The 25,112-nt window shown below is 33.2% G+C and overlaps 1 protein-coding gene across 1 annotated transcript in view; it reads right to left on the bottom strand.

Annotated features, from left to right (window-relative positions):
* LOC129216754 (uncharacterized) overlaps positions 1 to 25,112 on the bottom strand; it is a 174,281-nt gene that overhangs the window by 141,887 nt on the left and 7,282 nt on the right. The window contains exons 2-5 of the mRNA XM_054850971.1: positions 24,275 to 24,370; positions 20,667 to 20,786; positions 19,227 to 19,381; positions 16,257 to 16,356 (exon numbers count right to left, since the gene is read on the bottom strand). Coding sequence (XP_054706946.1) covers positions 16,257 to 16,356; positions 19,227 to 19,381; positions 20,667 to 20,786; positions 24,275 to 24,370 — 471 coding nt within the window. The remainder of the gene's footprint in view (positions 1 to 16,256; positions 16,357 to 19,226; positions 19,382 to 20,666; positions 20,787 to 24,274; positions 24,371 to 25,112) is intronic.

Below are 25,112 nucleotides of genomic sequence, written 5' to 3' on the forward strand. Positions count from 1 at the left end.
TCTTGGATACACAAAATGCATGAGTCCTCAAGAAATCAAAAACAAGTTGAAGAATTTTAAAGAAGTCCTCCTCATCTAGACTAGAGGTGGGTAATGCCATTCTTTTTAATGATTCGTTCATCAGAGGATCGTTTCTTCTTTTGATCCGTTCATTCAACTCGTTTATTTGAACGACTTCGTTCATTTAAAAAAGTTTCAGGTGATCTCTCTGCATGACATGCTCACGCACATTCTTTGAGGGAAAAATAACAAAAATCATATAAAAGTTTGAAAATGAGCTTATAAAAAATGAATAAAAAAAAACTCTAATCGCAGGTTTAGATGTATAAAGAAATTATAGTTCATTTTGTAAGGTATTTCTCAGTAGCCAATTGGTAAGGTATTTTTTCCATTCCAAAAATTGCAGATTTCATTTCAGCATGTCCAAAAATTAAGTTATTAAAAATTTCCAGCTACAGCACACATATATATATATATATATATATATATATATATATATATATATATATATATATATATATATATATATATATATATATATATATATATATATATATATATATATATATATATATATATATTAGGGTGGTCCTTATTTTTGAAGTTGCAGATATTTTACGCGACGCCCCCTCAATTTGTTCCATTGTACAAATAAATGATCCATGCAAAATTTTAAGTCAATCCATTAATATTAACACGTGCTCCTAGGGCCCCCTTTTTTGAGTTTCGAAGAAAAAATTCCGGATTTTCTCATTTTTATGTAAAAATATTCCTAGGTTTCATATTTAAAGTAATTTTGAACCTCAGTAGATGTTGCTACTTCCAGACCAACCATTCTCTCTCTTTCATTCTGTAAAATGTTACATATTACATAGGGTATATGTACTCCAATGGCCTTGGGACAGGCATACCGCTATTCGCGCTCGTTTCAAACCAAGCTGTAGGGAAACATTTCTTTCCACAAAGATGGACACAAGGGATTCTAAAGGCCATTAATGAATGGCCTAGGCCATTAATGAATGATTTTTGACAACAACAAATTGCCTCCTTCAGGCTTTGGGGGTGTTGGTTTAGAAAATTTTCCGTGTATATAATAGGTGTGGCAAATAGGGTCACCAGGTTTCAATGTAATAAATATAAGTAACGACAATTATATTTTAATTTGCTGTTCTTTAGTTATATACTTAAATGTTTATGCATTCTTATAATTTAAATTTTGAAAAACCCTCGATTACCCTACCATAAAAATAAACTCTATTTTCCATATCTAAAATATAAATTTGAAAAAATTCCTGATCGGAATAATGTAAAAATCTATACTTTAAACTGTCTTCTATTTCAGTACATAGTCCTTTATTATCGTCAAATGCAATTGACAACATTTAGAATCCAAAATGGGTATCTATCCTAACCTGTTGAACCTTTTTTCTATATCTGGTTTACCACAACGCAAAAAAGCTTGATAACTATTGAGATCTGCTCGCATTTTATCAATGTTAGACAAATGCCATATTAGAGACAAAGATGCTGCTCATTTATTAATAGCCTATGTAGATGCAGTAAATTTAAATTCAAATAACCTTATGATCAATCGTACATCGCTTAAGAGAGCAAGAGAAAAACTTCGAGAGGTAAAATCCGATTTCATGAATTTAAATTTACATTTTTTAGTTATTCCCTGGGATACAAAGCTACATCCAGATGTAACTGGAAAAAAAACGCCGATAGGCTTACCATGATAGCTTCAGGTTCCAATGTTGAACAACTACTAAGAATTTCTAAGATATTTCTTCAGTTGTGTATGATATCTTAGATGATTGCTCTTTATTGCTAACTGTTCAAGCTTTAGTGTTTTGTACAGCGGTTTGCAAAATTCCGGCCATATAAATTGTGCATGTAATTTTTTAGAGCAAAAGCTGAACGGTGATATATTGCATTTGTATTGCTATCATCATGCACTTGAAATCGTACTGCAGAGTGTCTTTAAAGAAGTTCTTGCCTTTCTTAGTTCTAGACTCGATATTCCATTAATTTAAGCGCTTCAAAATTCAAAAAGTACACATACCACTTAAATTCTAAAAGAAGAATTTGATGACATATTATTGTTCGTAGAAAGCGGAATTAAGAAATATTATAGAGAATTCTCATAATGTGTAATAATATTTCTTGGTGTAGTCCTCCCTCCTACAGGGATATGTTTTCGTCAAACTGGAGCTTATCTGTTAGCCAGATGGGTGGCAAAAGGAATTTATTGTTTGAATATTTATATATTTAGGAAACAATTTAAATTGACTTTACATGAAAAGATTGCCCGTAAATGCTGTTTTACAGTTAAATGTTGTATGAAGATATAGTTTTTCGCAGCAACCCATTCTAGGCCTTTTAAATTAATATAAAGTCTAGTGTCTAAAAAACCTGCAGCGCACAAAATGATGACAAACATGCAGCAGAAGCAGTGATTGAAAAACTCATCAATCACTTATGGTACTTAGGGGATGAACTAGTAGCTTTGTCCGTATTGGATGAAGGAATTAACTTGGAAGATAGGAAAAGAGTACTTCAAAAAATGCTTGCTGAATAGGAAGTCGTGTCTGATGACTGTATAAAAAATTTCAGATAACAGTAGATGATTTGGAATACTTTCTTAGTAAAGATCTTCCTCTTTATAGAATCAATCACAAGTCAATGAAACTGTTTGATAAGTTACAAACACCAAAAGATGCTTTCCTATTTGATCCTGATTCATGGCAAAATGAAGGAAGCTATTTAAAGGGAAGAGATATCGTTAAAATGCTGAAAGTTGCGAATGATACAACTGAAAGAGGAGCACAATTAATCGAAGAATTTCACAATCAATTTACAAAATATGAGTCACAAAAGCAATTTAGTATTTTACAGACAATCCAAGACTATCGGAAAAAAATTCACACGATTGAGATACATTGAGAAAAATGTACGATTAAGGTAAGGTTTCTAAAGCACTATTTATTCTTATTCAATGTTAAATCTTTGGACGATATGAAGTAATTAAAAAGATTATATTTAGTACTACCTCGCTGTAAAAAATATTTTGCAAACCTAGGAGAAACGATGTACTGGGTCTGAAGTAAAAACTCGAAGATTTGTGAGAAAATTATCAAAAGTGTTAATGTTCAACGGCCTAGGGGCACGTGTTATTATTGACCGATCGAGTTCAAATTTTGCACCGATTACTTTTTATCATAGTGTCACAAAACTAGGGGGCGTCACTTGTTGAATTCCGAAATTTTTTTCTCCCATATAAATAAGGACCACCCTAATATATATATATATATATATATATATATATATATATATATATATATATATATATATTAGGGTGGTCCTTATTTATATGGGAAAATATTTTTTTTTTCGGAATTCAACAAGTGACGCCCCCTAGTTTTGTGACACTATAATAAAAAGTAATCTTTGCAAAATTTGAACTCGATCGGTTAATAATAACACGTGTCCATAGGGCGTTGAACTTTAACAGTTTTAATAATTTTCCCACAAATCGAGTTTTTACTCTAGACCCCGTACATCGTTTCTCCTAGGTTTGCAAAATAATTTTACAGCGAGGTAGCACAAAAATTAATCTTTTTAATTACTTCATATCATCTAAAGATTTTACATTGAATAAGAATGAAATAGTGCTTTAGAAACTTTACCTTAATCATACGCTTTTCTCAATGTATTTCATCGTGTGCATTTTCTTCCGAGTCTTGGATTGTCTGTAAACTAAATTGCTTTTGTGACTCAAATTTGGTACATTGATTGTGAAATTCTTCGATTAATTGTGCTCCTCTTTCAGTTGTATCATTCACAACTTTCAGTATTTTAACGATACCTCTTCCCTTAAAATAGCTTCCTTCATTTTGCCACGAATCAGGATCAAATAGGAAAACATCTTTTGGTGTTTTTAACTTATCAAACAGTTTTATTGACTTGTAATTGATTCTATAAAAAGGGAGATCTTAACTAGGGAAGTATTCCAAATCATCTACTGTTATCTGAAAATTTTTATACAGTCATCAGACACGTCTTTCTTATCAGCAAGCATTTTTTGGAGTTGTCTTTTCCTATCTTCAAAGTTAATTCCTTCATCCAATACGGACAAAGCAACTAATTCATACCCTAAATACCATAAGTGATTTATGAATTTTCCAATCACTGCTTCTGCTGCATGTTTGTCATCAATTTGTAGGCTGCTAGATTTTTAGATCCAATTTATTATTTAAAGGAGCCTAAATTGGGTTGCAGCGAAAAATCATATTTTCATACAGCATTTAACTGTTCATGTAAGGCAGTGTAAACAGCATTTATGGGCTTTCTCTTCATGTAAGGTCAATTTAAATTGTTTCCAGTTTATCGGCGGTTTTTTTCCCCCAGTTACATCTGGATGTAGCTTTGTATCCCAATGAATAACTAAAAAATCTAAATTTAAATTCATGAAATTTGATTTTAATTCTCGAAGATTTTCTTTTGCTCTCTTAAAGGATGTCCAATTGATCACAAGATCATTTGGATTTAAATTTACTGCAGCAACATAGGCTGTTAATAAATGAACAGCATCTTTGTCCCTAATACGTCATTTGTCTAACAGTGATGAAATGCGAGCCGATATCAATAGTTGTTAAGCTTTTTTTCGTTGTAGTAGAACAGATATAGAAAAAAGTTTCAACAAGTTAGGATAGATACCCATTTCGGTTTCTAAATCTTGTGAATTGCTAGACGAATTTGATGATAATAAAGGTATATGTACTGAAATAGAAGAAAATTATTTTAAAGTATAAATTTTTATATTATTCCGATCCGGACATTTTTTAAATTTATATTTTAGGTATGGAAAATACAGTATATTTTTATGTTAGAGTAATCGAGTATTTTTTAAAAATTTATACTTAAAGAATTCAAAATTGCATAAACATTTAAGTATATTTATAACTAAAGAACAGTGAATTAAAATATAATTGCCAGTATTATATTTATAGCACTGAAATCCAGCGACCCTATTTGCCACACGTATAACATACATAGGAAATTTTTTAAAGCAACACCCCCAAAGCCTGGAGGAGGCAATTTGTTATCATCAAAGATCATTTATTAATGGCCTAAGCCATTCATTAATGGCCTTTAGAATCCCTTGTGGCTATATTGGTTGAAAGAAATGTTTCCCTGCCTTTTGGTTTGAACCGATCGCAAAATAGCGGTATGGCTGACACAAGGCCATTGGTGCACTTGAAGTCTCTGTAACATGTAAAATTTTACACAATGAAAGTGAGAGAATGGTCAGTCTGGAAATAGCAACATCTATTCAAGTTCAAAATTACTTTAAATATGAAACTAAAAAAAACTTTCACATAAAAATGAGAAAATCCTCAATTTTTTCTTCGAAACTCAAAAAAGGGGGCCCTAGGGGCACGGGTTAATATTTATGGATTGACTTAAAATTTTGCAAGGATCATTTATTTGTAAAAGGGAACAAATTGAGGGGGCATCGCGTAAAATATCTACAACTTCAAAAATAAGGACCACCCTAATATATATATATATATATATATATATATATATATATATATATATATATATATATATATATATATATATATAGTATGTCCAATTGACCATGTATAACGAAAGAAACGTAACAATAAATATATCAGTATCTCAGTCGGAGTACCGAGAACTTAATTAAAAAAAAACTCGCCAAACAATGATCGGGATCTTCAAAATTAGTCCATAGTACCGATGAGAACAGAGAAAATGCAACACTCTTTTTAAATGGAGGAAAAAATTAGACAACAGTAATTCTTTTTAAAAATCTCAGGATATTGAATGTAAAATAAGCGATATGGAAGTCGCCAAGCAAGTTAAAAATTGAGCGAAATCAGTATAGCTGGTAGTTGGTAGGGATGTTATAGAAGACAAAAGGATTGCCAGAAAAGTGATAAAAGGACATTCCACCGTCACATGCACAACAAAAAGACAATTAAATTTCATCAACATATTGTCATATCTCTCAATATTTAAAAAACTGCTTACCCCTGTTTAATTAAATCTTTGCATTTAATTAAACAGGGGTAAGCAGTTTTTTAATCTTTGCATTTAATACAAAAATACTTCAGACAAAGTTATATTTTTCTTAAACAATTTTGATGTTTCAAATTCAATTTATTTGCATGCCACATCCAAAGTCAATCTCTTGTCACTTGCTTATGAATTAGTTAATAACTTTGTTCTATTAATGTATTAATGTTAAAATAAATTGTATATTTTGAAAGCCAGGGTTCCAATGTAAAGAAAACATATCTCATTTGTTGTGAAACAATAGTTTAAACCATTAAAAAATGCATTGGGCCATTCCACGAAAATGTAGTCACTTTGTTCCGCACGTAACGGTTCATGTATTTCATAAAAATGTAATTACTCAGAAAAGTTATGGCGAAATCTTTTGCTTAATGAATCACACATTCGGAGGTAGTCTGTTAAACAATGAAATTTTTATTATCATTCCCCTTTAAAATTATTATTTTTAATCAAATATGAGGCGTCACGTGCGGTACAAAATTAGCATTTTCCTTGGAAAGGCGCTAAATGGTATTTTTAGAAATAATTTTAGAGACCAAAAGCGTGAGAAGGATTTTAGCAGGAGCGTGGGACAAAACGTGGAATGTCCAAACATTTTGTTAGTAGCCCAAACAAGTTACGCAAAACATTACTAATGGATCGATTGAAAAATTACAAATGAACTACAACGATTAAAGAAAAATGATGAATCAAGCAGAAAATAAAAAGATTCGAATGAATACACTACTGCACTGAAGGAAAAAAAATGACAAAATTTAAAAAAAGAAAAAAAAAATGTGATTTTATTACAAGTGCATGAATACAATGGTCCAAACTGCACATCGTTCAAAAGAACGGTCGTTCGTTTTTTAAGTGAACGAACGGATCCGTTCATTTTTAGGATTCGTTCTTTTTGACCGGTTCATTCATGAACAACACATCTCTAATCCAGACCCAGACAAGTCAAAATATAACCGGTGAAAGATTGCTTAGTGTTGCTGTTACTAATCCTACCCAGACTAACTCTACTCAGAGTGCATGAGTCCTCAAGAAATAAAAAACAAGTAGAAAACATTTAAGGAAGTCCTCCTCATTTAGATCCAGACAAGTCAAAATAAGACTGGTGAAGGATTGTTTAGTGTTGTTGTTTTTGTTATTAATCCTACCTGGACTTACTCTTGGATACACCAAATGCATGAGTCCTCAAGAAATCAAAAAAAGTTGAAGAATTTTAAAGTGCTCCTTATCTAGACCCAGACAAGTTAAAATATAACCGGTGAAAGATTGCTTAGTGTTGCTGTTACTAATCCTACCCAGACTAACTCTACTCAGAGTGCATGAGTCCTCAAGAAATAAAAAACAAGTAGAAAACATTTAAGGAAGTCCTCCTCATTTAGATCCAGACAAGTCAAAATAAGACTGGTGAAGGATTGTTTAGTGTTGTTGTTTTTGTTATTAATCCTACCTGGACTTACTCTTGGATACACCAAATGCATGAGTCCTCAAGAAATCAAAAAAAGTTGAAGAATTTTAAAGTGCTCCTTATCTAGACCCAGACAAGTTAAAATATAACCGGTGAAAGATTGCTTAGTGTTGCTGTTACTAATCCTACCCAGACTAACTCTACCCAGAGTGTATGAGTCCTCAAGAAATCAAAAACAACTTGAAAACATTTAAGGAGGTCCTCCTCATGTAGATCAAGACAAGTCAAAATATGACTGGTGAAAGATTGTTTAGTGTTGTTGTTTTTCTTACTAATCCTACCTGGACTAACTCTTGGATACACCAAGTGCATTAGTCCTCAATAAATCAAAAACAAGTTGAAGACATTTAAAGAAGTCCTCCTTATCTAGATCCAGTCAAATCAAAATATGACTGATGAACGATATTTTATTGTTGTATTCAGTTCAAGTGGGATACACTCTACGACCAAATTCCTATCTAGGGTATCTCAGGTGGCTAGAAACAAATCTGGTTTTTCCCCACGAAGTATTTACGTTGAAATGATGTGTATCCTCAATAAGTTTTATTGATCAAACACTAATGAAGATCGCTCAATCTAAAGCTACGTAAGTGAAAATGCTATCCGACAAGAAATAAGTAAATTCAAATTTTTGTCTTAGATACGATTTCATTTTTTTCTCAGTGAGGAAACATAGCCTCACATATAATGATCTAGGGAGCTAAAATTTGAATGATGTTTGACCCGCACGATCGTGCAATCTGGGGCTTTAAGGGATAAACGAAGTTAAATAAAGCCAACAAAAATGGATAAAAATAGAATTTGTTTCTAGCAAATTAAAATTTTCTTGATAAAGGGTTGCAGCCAGGTTTAGAAACATTGTTTTTTGCTTTTTTTTGGAACCTTTTTTTTCTTTAACTATTTTTATGATATGTAGTTATTCACTTTGTTCTTCTAAAACTTATAACTGTAGATGAATTTTAGTCTATCTTCTAAAACCTTTTGTTCATGCAACACTTTTCATTTTAAATACAGTACAGTTGCGGAAACTGAGAGGTCGATATCCTCTCATAGAGACTGTCAGAAGACAGGGTCATATTTCGGACTTGATACAGATAAAATATTTTTTTGATTTATAAAAAGGAACAATATGACTAACCCTTTTAGATAAGATGGATGAAAAATAATTTCTACCAATTATTTATTGATGATGCAATAAAACTGCCTCAATGCTGATAAAAATTGCTCGAAAAGAAATTGTTTTTAAATTTACGAAGTTAAGTGAAGTACATTACCAGTTGTTTTTTCACAGACAAAAGCGTATTTCCTTGCGCAATCTGCAATGCCCCACTGACGACTTCCATTGCGAGTGGCACAAGTTCCTTCAACAAAATCGTTTTTGCCTTTTTGCCAACCATTGTAACCCACAAAGAAGCCACTTGACCATTTTTGCGTAAAGTCTTCCTGAAATTGCAAAATGCTATTTTGAGAAGAAAAGGAAAATACGAGAATGCAGAAAAAAAGTGAAATGAAATAAATAAAAGAATGCAACGTAAATATATTTTAATATAGGAAAGCATTTGTGACTATTGAAAACATGGCAAAATACAACTCTGACATTGAATGCTTTCTTAACTGTTGAACAGGGTGTTTAAAGTCAGTGAATTAAGTAAACATTACCAGAAATAATAAGGTAACGACACCAGTAACAGACATGCTTAAGACATCGCTCTGAGGTTAACTGTATTTTCTGAGCCTCTTGTGGAAACTATTTTCTTCTCTTGCAACTTCATCTGATCTAACGTTTGGATGCTTCAGGATCCTCTGAATTAGTTATTTCTATTTTTATTTGCTCAATTTCGAAAAAAGGTCCGACCCCCCAGTAACAGACACCGACAAATCTGATGATACCCAGTTATAGATATGATGAGGAAAGGATGAATAATAGAAAGAATTCCCCTTTTCTTTTCAAAATATGCAAAAGTTCTTTATTACAAATACAAATGTGACGACCAGCAACAGGCCCTTGGCCCAGCCAGGCTGGTCCTAGTCAATTTATTAGTCCCCAAGGAAGATCAAAGGCCCTCTTAATGCAATCCACCGCCTTGCTCATTACCACCTCTTCCGGTAAGTTGTTCTAAGTGTCCGCAACTCAACTATAGTAGTTTTTCCTTATTTCCAGCTTAGCCTGAGATTTGAATAGCTTAAAACAATGACCCCTCGTCCTGCTTTCTGTGCGAAAATTTAATCCATTAATATCATTCATTTTGATAAATTTAAACAAATGAATCATGTCCCCTCTGATCCTCCTTTGCTCCAGGCTTTACATATTAAGCCTATTAAGTCTGGTATCATAATCTAAATCGAAAGTCCCCTTACTAGTCTAAGTTACCCTTCTTTTAACCCTTTCCAATACATTAATATCTTTCCTCAGATAAGGCGACCAAAACTGCACAAGCGTTTTAAAAATGGGGTCTTACTAAACTCCTACATAAAGACAGAAGAACCTTCTTAGATTTGTTTGAAATAGAATTTATATTTTTATATCAAAAACCTTATTAAATTCAAATGAACATGAATCACAGGAATACCTTGTAGTGTCTGTTCATAACCTTCTATCACTGCTTTGTACGCTCATAAAAATTAGTCTGATAACACTAGATGGTTGCGCCGTATACAACGGGTCGCAGCAACATCAGTTTTACCCGTCTATAATTCTTATTATGTATTTAAATCCAAGCTTATGACTTACTGGACCCTTAATTGTTACTTGTGCCGTTACCATTCTAAATAGTGGGTGAGAGTTTGTCGAACTTTAACCGCTCTACTCACATCGTTTATCGGTTAGATCAATCAAGTTTCACGTTTATTGTGATCCTCTAAAAAGCATGTAACACGGCTATTTTTGGAATTTACCATTTGAGTGGTTTGTGGAGCACACGTGACATCTGCCGTATTCAACCGCGTATATCGTGAAAACGAGAAAGTTGTGAAAAATTAGATCCCACCATCGGATTCAGAGTATTCTATATATATAAGAACCATGTTTACATTTTTGCATCCTTTTACAAAAAAGGAAGTATTGTATTCGCGAAAAAATTTTCACACAAAAATCGACCTTAATTTCCATTTTGCTCACCCCCGAATGAATGTTGAGTTTTTTTTTTCGACTCGACCGCACGTGGATAAGTGCATAAGAACGTATAGACGCGGAAAACATCCATTTTGACGATTCCTGAGTTAGTTACGAGTTTTCTCGCGACGTCTGTACGTACGCATGTGATGCGTACGTGCGTATGTATGTCGCGTAACTCAAGAACGGTATGTTCTAGAAAGTTGAAATTCGGTAGGTAGACTCCTAGTGAGTTCTAGTTGTGCACCTCCCCTTTTGGTTGCATTTGGGTGTTTCTAAAGGAGTCTTTTGCCCCTTTTTTGAGTTACATCATCGTTAATTTCGATGTAAACTCAAGTGGTGTTATAATTTGTCGGACACTTGGCGATATATCGCCAGTCTTTTGGTACCCAAGTTTTGTCGCCAACTTGGCGGGTTTTTTTTTAATTTGGTTTTAAATTGCACTGCACACTGTTGGTGATATTTAGAGAATAAACTATTGAAACACATTAAAATTGCCAATAATGGGCCTCTCACAATATAACAAAATAAAAAAGTTTTAGTAAAAATTGAATTTGATGCGGCATATTAAAGAAACGTCTTTATAAATCGCATATTCTTCAAAGTTAAAAAAAAAAAATAGGATAACCTTTGATCTTTTTAGATTAACAATGGAACAACATTTTGTTATTTGTTTCATACAATTTTTTATTACATTTTTTTGGCAACAGCAATTTATGTGGAAATGTATGTTTAGTGATAATGGAAAGCGTCAGGACCAGGGCTGTGGAGTCCGAGTCGGACTGATTTTGGGGTAAAGGAGTCGGAGTCGTTATAAATGATGCCGACTCCATACTCGGGCTTCTTTTTTTTTTACTTTAATCTTTACTGACTTTCCTTGCATTTAAAAAAAAAAAAAAAAATCAAACTATCAATTGGTTCGAATACATGTATAAAGGCCTACTAATAAGAAAATAACTGTCATTGGCAGCCAGTCGGTTTGATTGCTTATCGAACTTTCTGTAATGTCTTTTGGTCTCCTTATGTTAAGAAAGATATTAATGTATTGGAAAGGGTTCAAAGGCGGGCTACAAGGCTAATTAATGAACTTTCTTATTTACACTACGATTCCAGGCTTTGAATGCTAAAAATGTAGTCTTCAGCAAAGAAGAGACCAAGGGGACATGTTTCAGTTGTTTACATTTATTAAAATGAAAGATGTTACGGAGCTAAAGTTTAGCGCGGAAAACAGGTCAAGGGGTCATTGTTTTAAGCTATTTAAATCTCAGGCTAACATGGATATTAGGTAAAATTATTATTTTAGCAGGGTAGTAGAACCTTGGAACAGCTTACCGGAAGAGGTGGTAATGAACAAGGGAGTAGATAGTTTTAAGAGGGCCATTGATCTTCACTGGCGAGTGTAAATTGACTAGGACCAGCCTAGCTGGGCCCAGAGCCTGTTGCTGGTCGTAACTTTTGTATTTGTAATGGCAAACTACTCCGACCCTTATCTCGCTTTTTTTCAACTTTCTTTAACTAATATAAACTGTCAGCAAACGGTTTTGGTGCCTAACATACATACGCACATGCGAACATACAGAAGTCACGAGAAAACTCGTAATTAACTCGGGAATCGTCAAAATAGATATTTCGCGTGTCTACACGTTTTTAGGCACTTATCCACGTGTGGTCAAGTCGGGGGGGGGGGGGGGGAACAAAAAACAACATTCATTCGGTAGTGAGAAAAATGGAAATTAATGCCGATTTTTGAGTGAAATTTTTTTCTCGAACACAATACTTCCTTTTTTGCAAAAGGAAGTAAAAATTGTGATAACAATATTTATACTTGAAATTAAATGGTGTGTTAATGGCGCAATAAATTAATGATGAGCAATTTAATATTGACACAACTTTAGCGTTTCAGTTATTTGTATTAAAAGTAGATTCTAACTATGGGGCAGCTAATGAAGCATAAATCCATTTGGTGAAAATGATGATGTAATAATTTGGTTTTAAAAATATAATAGTTGTTTCTCATCATTTGTTTCCTAAGCAGTCATTAATTACGCTACCATGATTTCTCAAAGCATTTCCTTATAGAAAAGTGCGAAAATTCCCCACAGACTTTATTCGATAAAATGTGTAAAACAGAAAAAAAAAATATTTCTTCAACTTGAATTAGAATTATTTTTCCTCAAATTCTATTTGAAAAAAAAAATCTTTAAAAGGTTTTTTTGCCCTTTTTGATGGAAGGAAAAAAAAGATAGAGAAAAAAAAGACAAGAAATAAAAAAAGAAATGGCTTTTCTGTATTAGAAAAAAAAGAAAACATCTGCTTTACACCTCAAAAATATGTCACTGCAAAATACATATAAGAACAGTGAAAACTAATGAGCATATTTACTTTTATGGAGATTCCAACCCATATTACTTCATTAAACTCTTTAAGAACAAAATCAAGGAAAATATCAACAGAGAAATCTCTGATAGAAGTTAGGTGTGCGTTGTACTCGGTTTTGCAGTAGGCTTCCGCTTCTTTCCACGTTTTCTTCTCAGTCACTAAATAGTAACAGGAACTGTGAAATTTGAACCCGGAGCTGCCAACTTCCGGGCAAAATATTGGATCCTTTGGAGCCTTTAGGACCGAGTAGTTGATTTGATCTGCAAGAAAGTAGGCAATACAGAACTGTTCACTTGAATTTCCATGTTTTAATCAGCGATATTAGTTAAATTTTTGGTTTATCCCCCTTTAATTTATCAAAAGTTATGATGGGAACTGAAAAACAAAAGGGGGGTAAGGGGTATTTTGTGTCGGCAAAAGTGGGGAGATACCGACTTTTTCAAATTGAGACCCTAAACTTTTATTTATTTACTTATTTGAAAGATTGGTAGTTTTGCCTGGGTAGACACAGACAAATTTTTCAAATTGAGATCTTAAACTTTTATTAATTTATTTACTTATTAGAAAGTATTTGTTCACGTGTCTCTTGCAGTGTCTCTTGAGTACTCGTTGTTGGAAAAAGGTTGCTTTTGTTAATTCTGAGAGTGCAGTGAGCGAGGAAACATGCCTGAAAACAAGAGGGGGGTGAGGGGTATTTTGTGTCGGCAAAACTGGGGAGACACCGAATTTTTCAAATTGAGACCTTAAACTTTTATTAATTTATTTACTTATTAGAAAGTATTTGTTCACGTGTCTCTTGCAGTGTCTCTTGAATACTCGTTGTTGGAAAAAGGTTGCACTTGTTAATTCTGAGAGTGCAGTGAGCGAGGAAACATGCCTGGAAAAGTGATTAATTTGGAAAAATCATTGCAGACATGTTTCGGAGCTACAAGGAAACCTCTTTTCGTGATTCTTCAACTGTTTATTATTTTCTCTCTTTGGTTTTCCAGCTAAACCGCTCTGTTTATTTTATAAACTGTTGATTGTTTCGTATCGTTGCTTATATCGGACGTCTTTTTATCCCACAAGCTTGCTTATTTTGCATTAAAAAGAGGGGTTCCTTGAAGTAACAAAACAAGTGTCTGCAACTTGAAAATTTGTGCCTTTTAGTGTTGATTTATTTTCTTTTACGATGAACGTATCTTCGGCGAGTAGATTAGGCAACTCAAGTCCACAATTTGTGTTTAGGAATATGTATCTCGAAATTCCATGATTAGCTCTCTATACCATTAAGAGTGAAAGACTAGCTCGCAAATTCTGCTACAGTGATAGTAAAAAAAAAAAAAAAAAAACCATCACCTGCGCCGCAAAGGAGAGGAATATCATCCCGACTGCATTCAACACAGAGTCAAGCCAAGCATCCCGTATCCCAGATGATTTCGGGATGGATTTCTGATCAAGGAGTTGGTGGGCTTCACTTTGTGCAAGGAACAGTAAACACTCAGGTGTATATTGGCATTTTGGAGGGCTTCCTACTGTCCGGGATCACTTTACTTCAGCTCCAAACGTCATTTTCCAGGATGATTCTGCTCCGTGCCATAGGGCAAAACAGGTAAGTAACAATTTAAAAACTTTTATCCTGCCATTAGACTTAAATTGACATAGGGTTAAGTAATTTTTTTTTCTCTAAACTCACACGCAGGTTCAGAAATGGAAAAATGAGAATGGGGTCAGCAATTTGCCTTGGCCCAGAAACAGCCCCGATCTACGTAAACAATGATCGGATTCCTGCTGTTAAATGTTTATTTCATAAGTTTTGCAGAATTTCACATACATTCATCGTTAATCGGTCGACCAAAACTTCTCACATAATCCCATTGTTGTGAAAATGCGAGGGTGATGCATTTTTTTTTTACCACAGCACTGTAAATATCACTATTGTTTCAAACTGTGAACTTCACTAAGTCATTGCAATGTTATAGATTTGAAAAGCTATAGATGTAGTGTGTTTTAGAGCACTTCAACCGCCTTCCAATTTTTTTTAACCAGCACTGTATACGTGTTCCGCAGGTGATTTCTGTTCATCAAGTTTCAGACTTTGCTTCTCCCGACTTCTATCTCTTTGCTCTCCAGAAGCTCGGTCTCGTAAGTTAAATCTTTGAGCAGACTAGTGTAGGTAACTGACTGTGAGACCAGTGGACTTAATTCTACGACGAGGTTATTAGAAAGTTGCTACTTTCTGACCACCGACGAAATGGAAAGGTTTCTATTATTTCTATATTTCACTAAACATCTATTAGTTAGCAGGGATGAATGCTTTTGCAGATGCGTGTCAAGTTTAGTCACATTGAAATTCCAGAAAATGGACGTATGACTTTAAATTTAACAGTGTCACTTTGGAATGAGGGAAACATGCGCACTTATCCCCCCCCCCCCCCCAGCCGTTTCTAGAATTCCCATATTCTCGTCTAGACTGGCCCTTTGCAGATTCCATAGCTACCGTGGCCAAACAGTACCACTCTACTACAAATGCCCCCATTAGAGAAGCGACAACGCGGAGAACTAGCTGGATGATGTATCTTAATTGTATTAAAAATAAAAGTTATCGTTTTGAATGCGGTTTTCATTTAGCAATTGAACGGATCTTGGGAAAAAAATTAATTTGAATTTTGACTTCTTAAATTCAAATTATGTTTTTCGCAATCACGAGTGTGTATGTAGGCGTGTGTGTAGGTGCGCAGGCATGAGTGTGTGTGTGTGTAGGTGCGCAGGCATGAGTGTGTGTGTGTGTAGGTGCGCAGACATGAGTGTGTGTGTGTGTGTGTAGGTGCGCAGACATGAGTGTGTGTGTGTGTGTGTAGGTGCGCAGGCATGAGTGTGTGTGTGTAGGTGCTCAGGCATGAGTGTGTGTATGTGTAGGTGCGCAGGCATGAGTGTGTATGTGTGTGTAGTCTTATGTGTGTAGGATATGGACGCAATCTGGAGACTGTTTTCGCTAGAGGAGCAGCATCTGGAGGAGTCGGTCGAAGTGGTGCTGAAGATGGAGGCGGGGTGGTAATAAAATCATAGGAATTCAAAACAGTCAAATAAGAACAAAAAGCAATGTGATTGCTCAATAAACTCTCGCAGTTTCCTTCAAGAAGTAAGAAGTTGCTTATAGTTAGCCAGAATTAATATAGTTTTAAGAATTTACCACGAAAAGGCAAAATTACAAACCTTTCTGACAGATGAAGGGCAAGTGAGAATCACATGAGAGGTCATTCCATTGGCCTGATTCTCCTGTATTTGGCAAGAAAGTCATTTCCACACAGTCTTCCTGAAATTAGGCAATGCAAAAGCGGTTTCTTGTAGCAATTAATAAAGTAGATTGCTAAGTTAAATTAGCTCAGAAAAGAAGTAAACTGCGAGCGACTTTTAAAAAAATCCTTTGAAAATTACTACTTGCTTTTAACATATTTTAAGGGTAAACTTGGCTGAATAAAAGTGTAACAGTAAAATAATGGGGTTATTGCCTTCAGTCAAAAGTAGTACTTTTAGTCACTGAAATTGATAGAATGAAAAAAAAAAAAAAAAAAAACATGACAAAGAAAATACTTTTATTTTCCAACAGTTATTTTTTAAAATGACCGATTTTGAAAACAAAGCGTGGTCTTGATGACGTCACAAATGATGCAATTCGACGCATCTTTCTACCACGTTCCCACGTTACGATAATCAAGAAGCGAATTAAATATTGCACTCTACGCTTGCTATCAACCATATCGTTGCCAATACACGTGAGTAAATATTCGAATTAAATATTTTGCTCTATGAATGGCAACACTGAATGGCAATTCATCATTTGTGATGTCACGCAACAGAAGTGTAAACAATGAAAGCGCACGGATTTAAGTAATTTTTTAAAAATATTAAACAAACAAATTATTTAAAAAGGGTAAGATCCTATGTTTTTAAGCATGCTCTTTCAGAAAAAAATACTTTTAAAATTTTGGAAACGACCCCATTGAGAGAACATATGAGGTGTTCCATAAAATTGGGAAAGGCTGACTTATTGTCTTGAACATCGACAAGACAAAATCTTATCCTTTTAAATTATAAGTAAAATTGGGTGACCTTGTCAAAAAAAACCAATCATTAGGAATTATTTTTGAGAAATTAGTCATTAACAATTGAGGCAGTGAGAAGCAAAGGCATGTACATCAAAATGTCAAAAATCCAAACTACTTTCTACAATAAATAGTTCGGATTTTCAAATTATTCGGATTTTCGAAAATATTCAAGAAAATACCGCTACGGAAAATAGTATTTTATTTAATCAAATAATTTGGTTACAATATGTATGTATGTATATACATTGCAGTACATTAATATCACTTTACTTTCAAGTTTTTTTTTTCCTTCTCGGTAATTTTTCATATTTAGGATAAACACAAAATTTTTGTAATCGAACTAGGTTTATAATTTGCTTCTTCCGAGTTATCATGTGGTGAAATCCGGGCCATCTTGCATAATTTAATATTTAACCTCTATTACGTATGTACTTAGTTTCATTTCATTAAACAATGCATGTAATTATTTATTTCATGAAATGTATCTGTTCTTTAGCACAATGGAGTTGTTTCCTATTTTTCAAAAATATTTTTTTCTGAAAAAACATAGTCAATTACTTTTTTTTCTTAATTTTGACTTATTTTCTCACTTAAATAAAAAAAATAAACGAAATTCAGCCGTTGTTTTTATTTTCGCTGCTGACTAGTCAACAAATCGCTATGGTTACTAGAATAAAGTTTTAGGGCGCTGCCAAACTTCTCTAAATGAATATTTTATTTAACTAATAATTCTCGTTCTGCTAGTATATTGCTGTCGGTAAAAAGTTATTTAAAGGCAATATCTTTCCAGAAAAGACAGCCACACGCTTCGATTCATGATGGCTTTCATCACTTGTGACGTCATACAATGAAACATTTTGGTTTAAAAATCAGACATTTAAAAAGAAATTAAAAATTAAATGTGGGAAATAAAAGTATTTTCTGTGTCCATGATTATTATTATTATTTTTTTTTTTTTTTTGTGTGTGTGTGTGAACTCTACTAATTTCAGCAACTAAAAGTAGTACTTTTGACTAAAGTAAGCAGCCTCATTGGCGAACAGTTTACTAAAGGTTATTCTTCATGGGAGTGCATTTGATTTTTGATGCTCCACTGTACGTATCAAAGTTAAAAATTTGGAAATAACCAGTACAAACGGTAGGAAAATCTCTCCTCTGTGTAGGAGCAAGTTAGTACTAGTATAGTCCTGGTGGTGCTGCTATGCAGCATGACTCAAAAAAAAGTTTTCAATGAAAGCCAACCGTAGATCTGAATTCTAAAGCGTGCATCACTCAAATTTTCAAAATGATCCGTTCATCGGAGGATCGTTCCTTTTTTTAACCCTTGCAAATAACTTGTCCGTTTGAGCGACCTCGTTCATTTAAAAATGTTGCAAGTGGCCTCTTTGCGAGAGTTACTCACGTGCATTAAAATGCATCGTTGGATTAGTTATATTCTTTTAAGGAAAAGCAAGCAGAATTAAATAACAGTAAGAAAATGTGTCAGTAAAAACTTTTCTTTACTCAAATTTTTCCTTAACTTATGTTTAGATGAACCAAGTAATCATAGTTCCTTTCACAGGATAAATCTTTGTGAACGAGATTCGGCAAGGACAATATGGGGCAGTGAGAATCAAAGGGATGTAAGTGGCAAAATTAAAAGTTTGGAGATAACCAGTACACATGGTAGACGAACCTCTCATCCGTCTTGGGGCAAGAGATGGTACTAGTAGCCCTGGTAGTTGCTGCTGTACAGCATGATTTGGAGAAAAAAAATTCAATGAAAGCTTACCTAGGATGTTATCCTTAAAGGCGTTTCACTCAAAACTAGAAAATGTCCACTTAAATCCCTTTGCTTCTCACTGCCTCATATGTTTCTCATTCCAAAAGTCGAAGGTTTGATTCAAGCAGAGTACAAAATTGGATAATTAAGCTTTATTTAATGAAAAAAAAATAAACTGACGTAGTATCAGAAAGACTCTTTAAAAAAATATGAACACGCGTAAAATAGTGCAAAATTTCTAACTAGAAATATATGAAAGCAAATAAACCACAAACATAAAAGCTCAAAAAATACGAAAAATATATAAGTTATTCACATTTTGGAGCTTGCGACCAGATGGTTCTCCAGGGTGCCAATTTGTGTAACTGACTGCGGACCCATCAGCCCATTCATAATGAGATTCCATTGCTTTGTCATGTAAACCAATCCAGACGTTCATTTTCAACTCCAGGACTATCAGTCGCACAAAATCTTGAAAAACAAATAAGTAAGTAAGTTAACAAATCAATAAATGTATGACATCCTCATATAAATACTAACCGATGATAGAGTAACCCGCGTGTTTCAACAATGTAACTCGCGCCACGGCATGATAATTTGATTATATGTTTTGGTAATGTTTAATATGCAGGGAAAAGCTTTATTGTGACAAAGCTGAACTCGATCCGGTCACTTAAAACTGTTTTACTGGTAAGACTGTGTCATTTTAGGAGAATGAAGAAACGAAAAAGTGATCAAACAATGAACGCTATCAACTGGAGCTTAGGGTGCATCCACTGGAGTTAGGGTTAAAATTTCAACCATTAAAATACCCCCAAACAGGCAATGGCTTCTTTAAAATGTAGAAGAGAAGCAATTTTCACCCTTCGTACCTTTGACGGGCGACTTTCTAGTAATTAACTAAAAAGAAGAACGAAATAAACCTCTTCCAAAATTTTATTTCTTAATAATTTGTGTAAATGCTTTAATGTTTCACAATTTAGTTTTAAGCGTTAGACACTTATACCCAATCTAAAAAATTTGTCGTTTTAATTATTAATGTTATTGTCACTATTATTATTTTTGACAGATTAAAAATCCAAGTAATAAATTAAGATACACAGGTACTGCTAAATGAAGAGCAAAACAATTTCTTTGCAAAGTTGAGAACTTTTTTGCGTAGAAACTCCGCAAAATGAGGAGCAGTTGGAAATCCTGTAATGGGGTCGTTCCCAAAATTTTAAAAGTCTTCTTTTCTGAAAGAGCATGCTTAAAAACATAGGATCTGACCATTTTTTAAATAATGTTTCAGTTTAATATTTTAAAAAATTACTTAAATCGGTGCGCTTTCGTTGTTTATGCTTCTGTCCTATGACACCACAAATGATGAAATGCCATTCAGGGTTGCCATTCACAGAACGAAATATTTAATTCGCATCTTTACTTACCTGTATTGGCAACGATATGGTTGATAGCAAGCGTAGAGCGCAATTTTAATTTGCTTCTTGATTATCATAACTTGGAAACGCGATGGAAAGATGCGCCAAAGAGCACCATTTGTGACGTCATCAAGACCATGCCTTGTTTGAAAAATCGGACATTTTAAAAAATTAATTAAAAAGTAACTGTTGGGAAAAATAAAAGTATTTTCTGGGTCCATGTTATTTTTTTCGCTCATTCTATCAATTTCACCGACTAAAAGTATTACTTTTGACTGAAGGAAGCAATCCCATTGTGCAGTGAGTGTTTAAGGTTGATGTACATAATTTTTTCTTACTTTGTGTTTCTTTGTTCTGTATAACAACCAAGCTTCCACCATCTTCACGGCAGTAGTCTGCTGCTTTCTGCCATGGGAGTTTGCTGTATTGAAGGCCACCAACTTTATAGCATTTACCATCTAAAAATTACATAATGATACTAATTTACTACGTGAGGAAAATAACATAATTATCCTTATATAGAAGTTTGGTAAGACCTCATTTGGAGTCTACTGTTCAGTTTTGGTCTCCTTACCTTAAGAAAGATATTAATGTATTGGAAAGGGTTCAAAGGCGGGCTACAAGGCTAATAAATGGACTTTCTCATTTAGACTACGATTCCAGGCTTAGAATGATAAAATGTAGTCTTGAGCAAATAAGAGACCGAGGTTAACATGATTCAGTTGTTTAAATTTATTAAAATAAAAGATATTACGGGGCTAAAGTTTAGCACTGAAAACAGGACAAGGGGTCATCGTTTTAAGCTACTTAAATCTCAGGCTAACATGGATATTAGGAAAAATCATTATTTTAGCAGGGTAGTGGAACCTTGGAACAGGTTACCGGAAGAGTTGGTAATGAGCAAGGGAGTCGATAGTTTTAAGAGGGCCATTGATCTTCACTGCGGATTGTAAATTTACTAGGACTAGCCTAGACGGGCCCAGAACCTGTCGTCACTTTTGTATTTGTATTTAGTGCCCGCCCCCAACAAATGTAGCGTGTTATCGTTTTACCTGCAAGACCTTCATTTTTTCAACCATTAGTCCTAGGTTCATATTTCCAACTGCAAAAATGGTCAAAACAAGAATCAGACTTATGATGTGAAAGGTTTGAAGCGAAAAAATAAATAAATAAAACTTGAGAATTGAAAATATTTACGACTCTTTTGATAACATTAATGAAATCTTTGAGATTGATATTACTAAAATTGTTGATGAATCAACTTTTAACCTTAATTGCTCACCAAAACATGTTTGATCTAAATAAAGTCGATTTCATTAAAATAACTAGGTGTGTTTTGCATTTTTTTTTCTTTTTCTTTATTAATGATGGTTTTACATTTTTTTTTTACAATGACAACTTTACCTCCACTCCAAGTCATAAAACAAATGAGAGAAAAAGTTGTCATAAGACTTGAAATACTGTTTTATGTTTTCCCAAAATTCAGTGCTGCGTGTTCTTTATTAATTTAACGCAAAACAACGGCAACTAAACTCGAAGTTTTCGAAGAAAATTTTGTATTTATTATCCGCCTAAGTTTAAAAATCTGGATTTTATGCACATTTTACCCCACCTTTCTCAATGGTCTTGTGTTGGTGTCTAAGTGTTCAACCAAATGAAAGAGTTTTTAGGAGTAAAACATTCCTTAATCCTTATGAGTGTAGGGTACGTATAAAAACAAGGTTTTCAACCGAGGGGAGGGGGAAAAGTTCAAAAAGGGAGCAAAAGTTCTAAAAATAATGAAAAAAAAAAGTTAACAAAGTTAACTCAATTTGTGGTCACGTGTAAATTATTTTCCATATTATCGCATTTTCCAGATTATCTCCGATTTTCTTTTAGAGCAGTTTTTTTCCACACATCAATGTATGCTAAATTACTCTTGGATTTTTTTGTATTAAGATCTTTTTTTACGTGTTTTAAAAATACAATGTTTAAAGTAAAGTTATCTGTAGCAATATTAAATTAAATATACGAACTTATCAATGATTTAGCTTCCAGATATACTAACCAGCTTCAGTTTCAAATTAAAAATGTACTGTTACTTGTACTGACCACATATAGTAGTAGGGGAGGGAGGCGCTTGACCTTACATGAGAGTTTTCATCAGAGTTCGCCGATATATATCATGATATATATCACGACATATATCCGAGATTTATTTTGAAAATATGATATTTTGATATTTTCGGTATTTACTATACCAACCACGGTATTTTCAATATAAAAATTATAATAATCATAATATATTATTATTCATTTATTTCTGAAAATTACCAAAAGTTTTGTACTAGATGCATTGATATGACAAAAAAAAATATTTCTTTTTTATTTTATATTCATAAAATTATTAGTAATGTAACAATTTTAATCAGATTAAAAGTGCCTAATTTTATTTTTAACGTTGGTCAGAAAAAAGTAAAATGTCTTATGACAGTGTACCAACAAATATATATTTTTTATTTTGAATCATAAAACTGTGTAAAACTAGCTAACAGAAGAAAAATAAGTAAACTAGCTAATGCTAAATCAATTCCATTAAAATTGATTAATAGTTGAAATGAAATGATAGATATATAAATAATAAAATATACCTTAATTTTAAATGTACATATTCTAATAACAATATAATCAAATAAAGAATGTTTTGAAGATGCGTTTACTATTTTGAAGACTTGTGTTTGTGCTGATTGAAAATATTGGATATACATCAAAATATCGGATATTTTCAATATTTTCCAAAATATGATACTTTCGAACCCTGGTTTTCATAAAAGCAGAAAGTCTGAAAGGTTGAGAGCAGTGGTTGGAAAAACTACATTTTTTTTACACTTAATTTTTTGAAGAAAATTATAAATGTTAGGCACGTGTGGGATATCTAAATGGTTTTTAATTTTGAGTTTATAAAAAAAAACATTTTATTTTAATTTGGCCTAGCATTACACAAGTGCTAGTTCACACTTTCAGACATAATCGGCATTTGCTGCCGTTGTTCAAATTATATGATTTTTTTTTTTTTTTTGACGTAAAAGGAAAAAATATAAGAGAGTGTGCAACTTGAAAAATCAACTTTCGATTTTTTTTGGGGGGGGGGGGAGGGGGGACACCGTAATACACACACACCGTAAGAGGATTGAACAAAAAAAAGATTGATAAATTAGTTCATCAGAAGACATTAAGAAAACTGTCCATTATCATACTCTCACACACTGTAATGCTCGTATTTATTGTTAAGTCCTCCAGAACAGTTCAATTTCATCCTTTTCTATAGAATTTTCAGTAGCTTCTTTTTATTTGGTGAATACTGCCGAAAATTTAAGCCTCGCTAAAATATTTGTTTTTAAATCTTCGGTCTGTTCATATAAAATTCACCAAATTTTCAACTCGCGAAATCACCAACATATTCATTTTCGCGAAAGTAAGTGCTTTTTGCAATATGAATATTGGTGAAATATGAAAATTACGACGGCAAAAAAACTAACGGCGTCAAACAGATAGAACGTATTGCGTTAAAATGAAATGCCTGAGGTCAGCCCGTATTTTTATGATTCTTATTTCTTATTGCATCCGCTGATGTCTTGTGTAAAATTTGCGCCAGTTAAATTCGTTTGAACCTTTTTTTTTTCAGTTTATTTAAAAGTAGTTTCCAGAAATCGCTACAAACTACTATTTTTTTGTAGTTAACTACTCACTACACTACTTTTTGAAAAAAGTAATGCGCTACACTACAAACTACTCAAAAATGTAGCTACTACAGTAGCGTCGCTACTAGTAGCGCGCTACTTCCAACCACTGGTTGAGAGCCCCTGGTCTAACACATATCCAGAGGATATTTTGAAATTTCTCCTGTTAGGGATATATTTAATCCCCAAATATATCATATATACCCCAAAGATAGATGTATACTTACTAAAAGAATACCAATCTTTTTCACAAGCCATCCTACTATCATCTAAAAACTGGAATGTGTTTTGACTTCCATTTATAGCAGTCCCTGATTCTACCACTGAAATAAACAAATACACAAATAAGTAAATGACAATAAACATAAAAGGTGCCTAATTAATTAAATAAGAAGATTCATTAAAAATAAAAGTGGGATGGTGTTTTAACATTACATTTTCGAAGAATAATTTTAATTAAGGCATTTATTCAATACTAGCTGCGTTGCCCGGCTTTGCCCGGTCTACCTCAAAAAAAAAAAAAAAACATTGCGTCAAGTGAAGTATCTTCAATAACCAGGAATAAATAAAAGAAAAAAAACAGTATGCAAAATTTTCTCGCCAAACAATGACGACATATACTAAAATACTTTTAAGAAATTAAAATAAAATGAGAAAGATGGCTTTAAAAGGCGTAACCATGGAAACACAAAATACAATAAGTTTAAGAATTGAAAATGAGAAAGATGGAAATAAACAATAGATTCAAAAAGCGTTACCGTGGAAACTCAAAATAAAATGGTTAAAAACTTGAATAGAAAACAGATTTTTCAACTTCATTTAATTCACTTGTAACTTTTTTTTCTAATGGAGATAAAGGGTTAAACTTTCGACCGTAGGTCTAGTTAGATCTGGAGTAAAAAAAGCAGCTTTTTCCAATGCTGTCAAAAAGAAAACTGTGGGACAATTCCTTCACTTTTTACTGATGGATTTAATGAAGAAAGTAGTGCCTAAATTTCAGCTAAGCCTAAAACAATTCGAGCTAAAAACGTTAAAAACTCCCGCCGCAATTAAGGTATAGCATTG

This window comes from Uloborus diversus, chromosome 2 (genome assembly GCF_026930045.1).
Source record: "Uloborus diversus isolate 005 chromosome 2, Udiv.v.3.1, whole genome shotgun sequence".
NCBI classification, from domain to species: Eukaryota; Metazoa; Arthropoda; class Arachnida; order Araneae; family Uloboridae; genus Uloborus; species Uloborus diversus.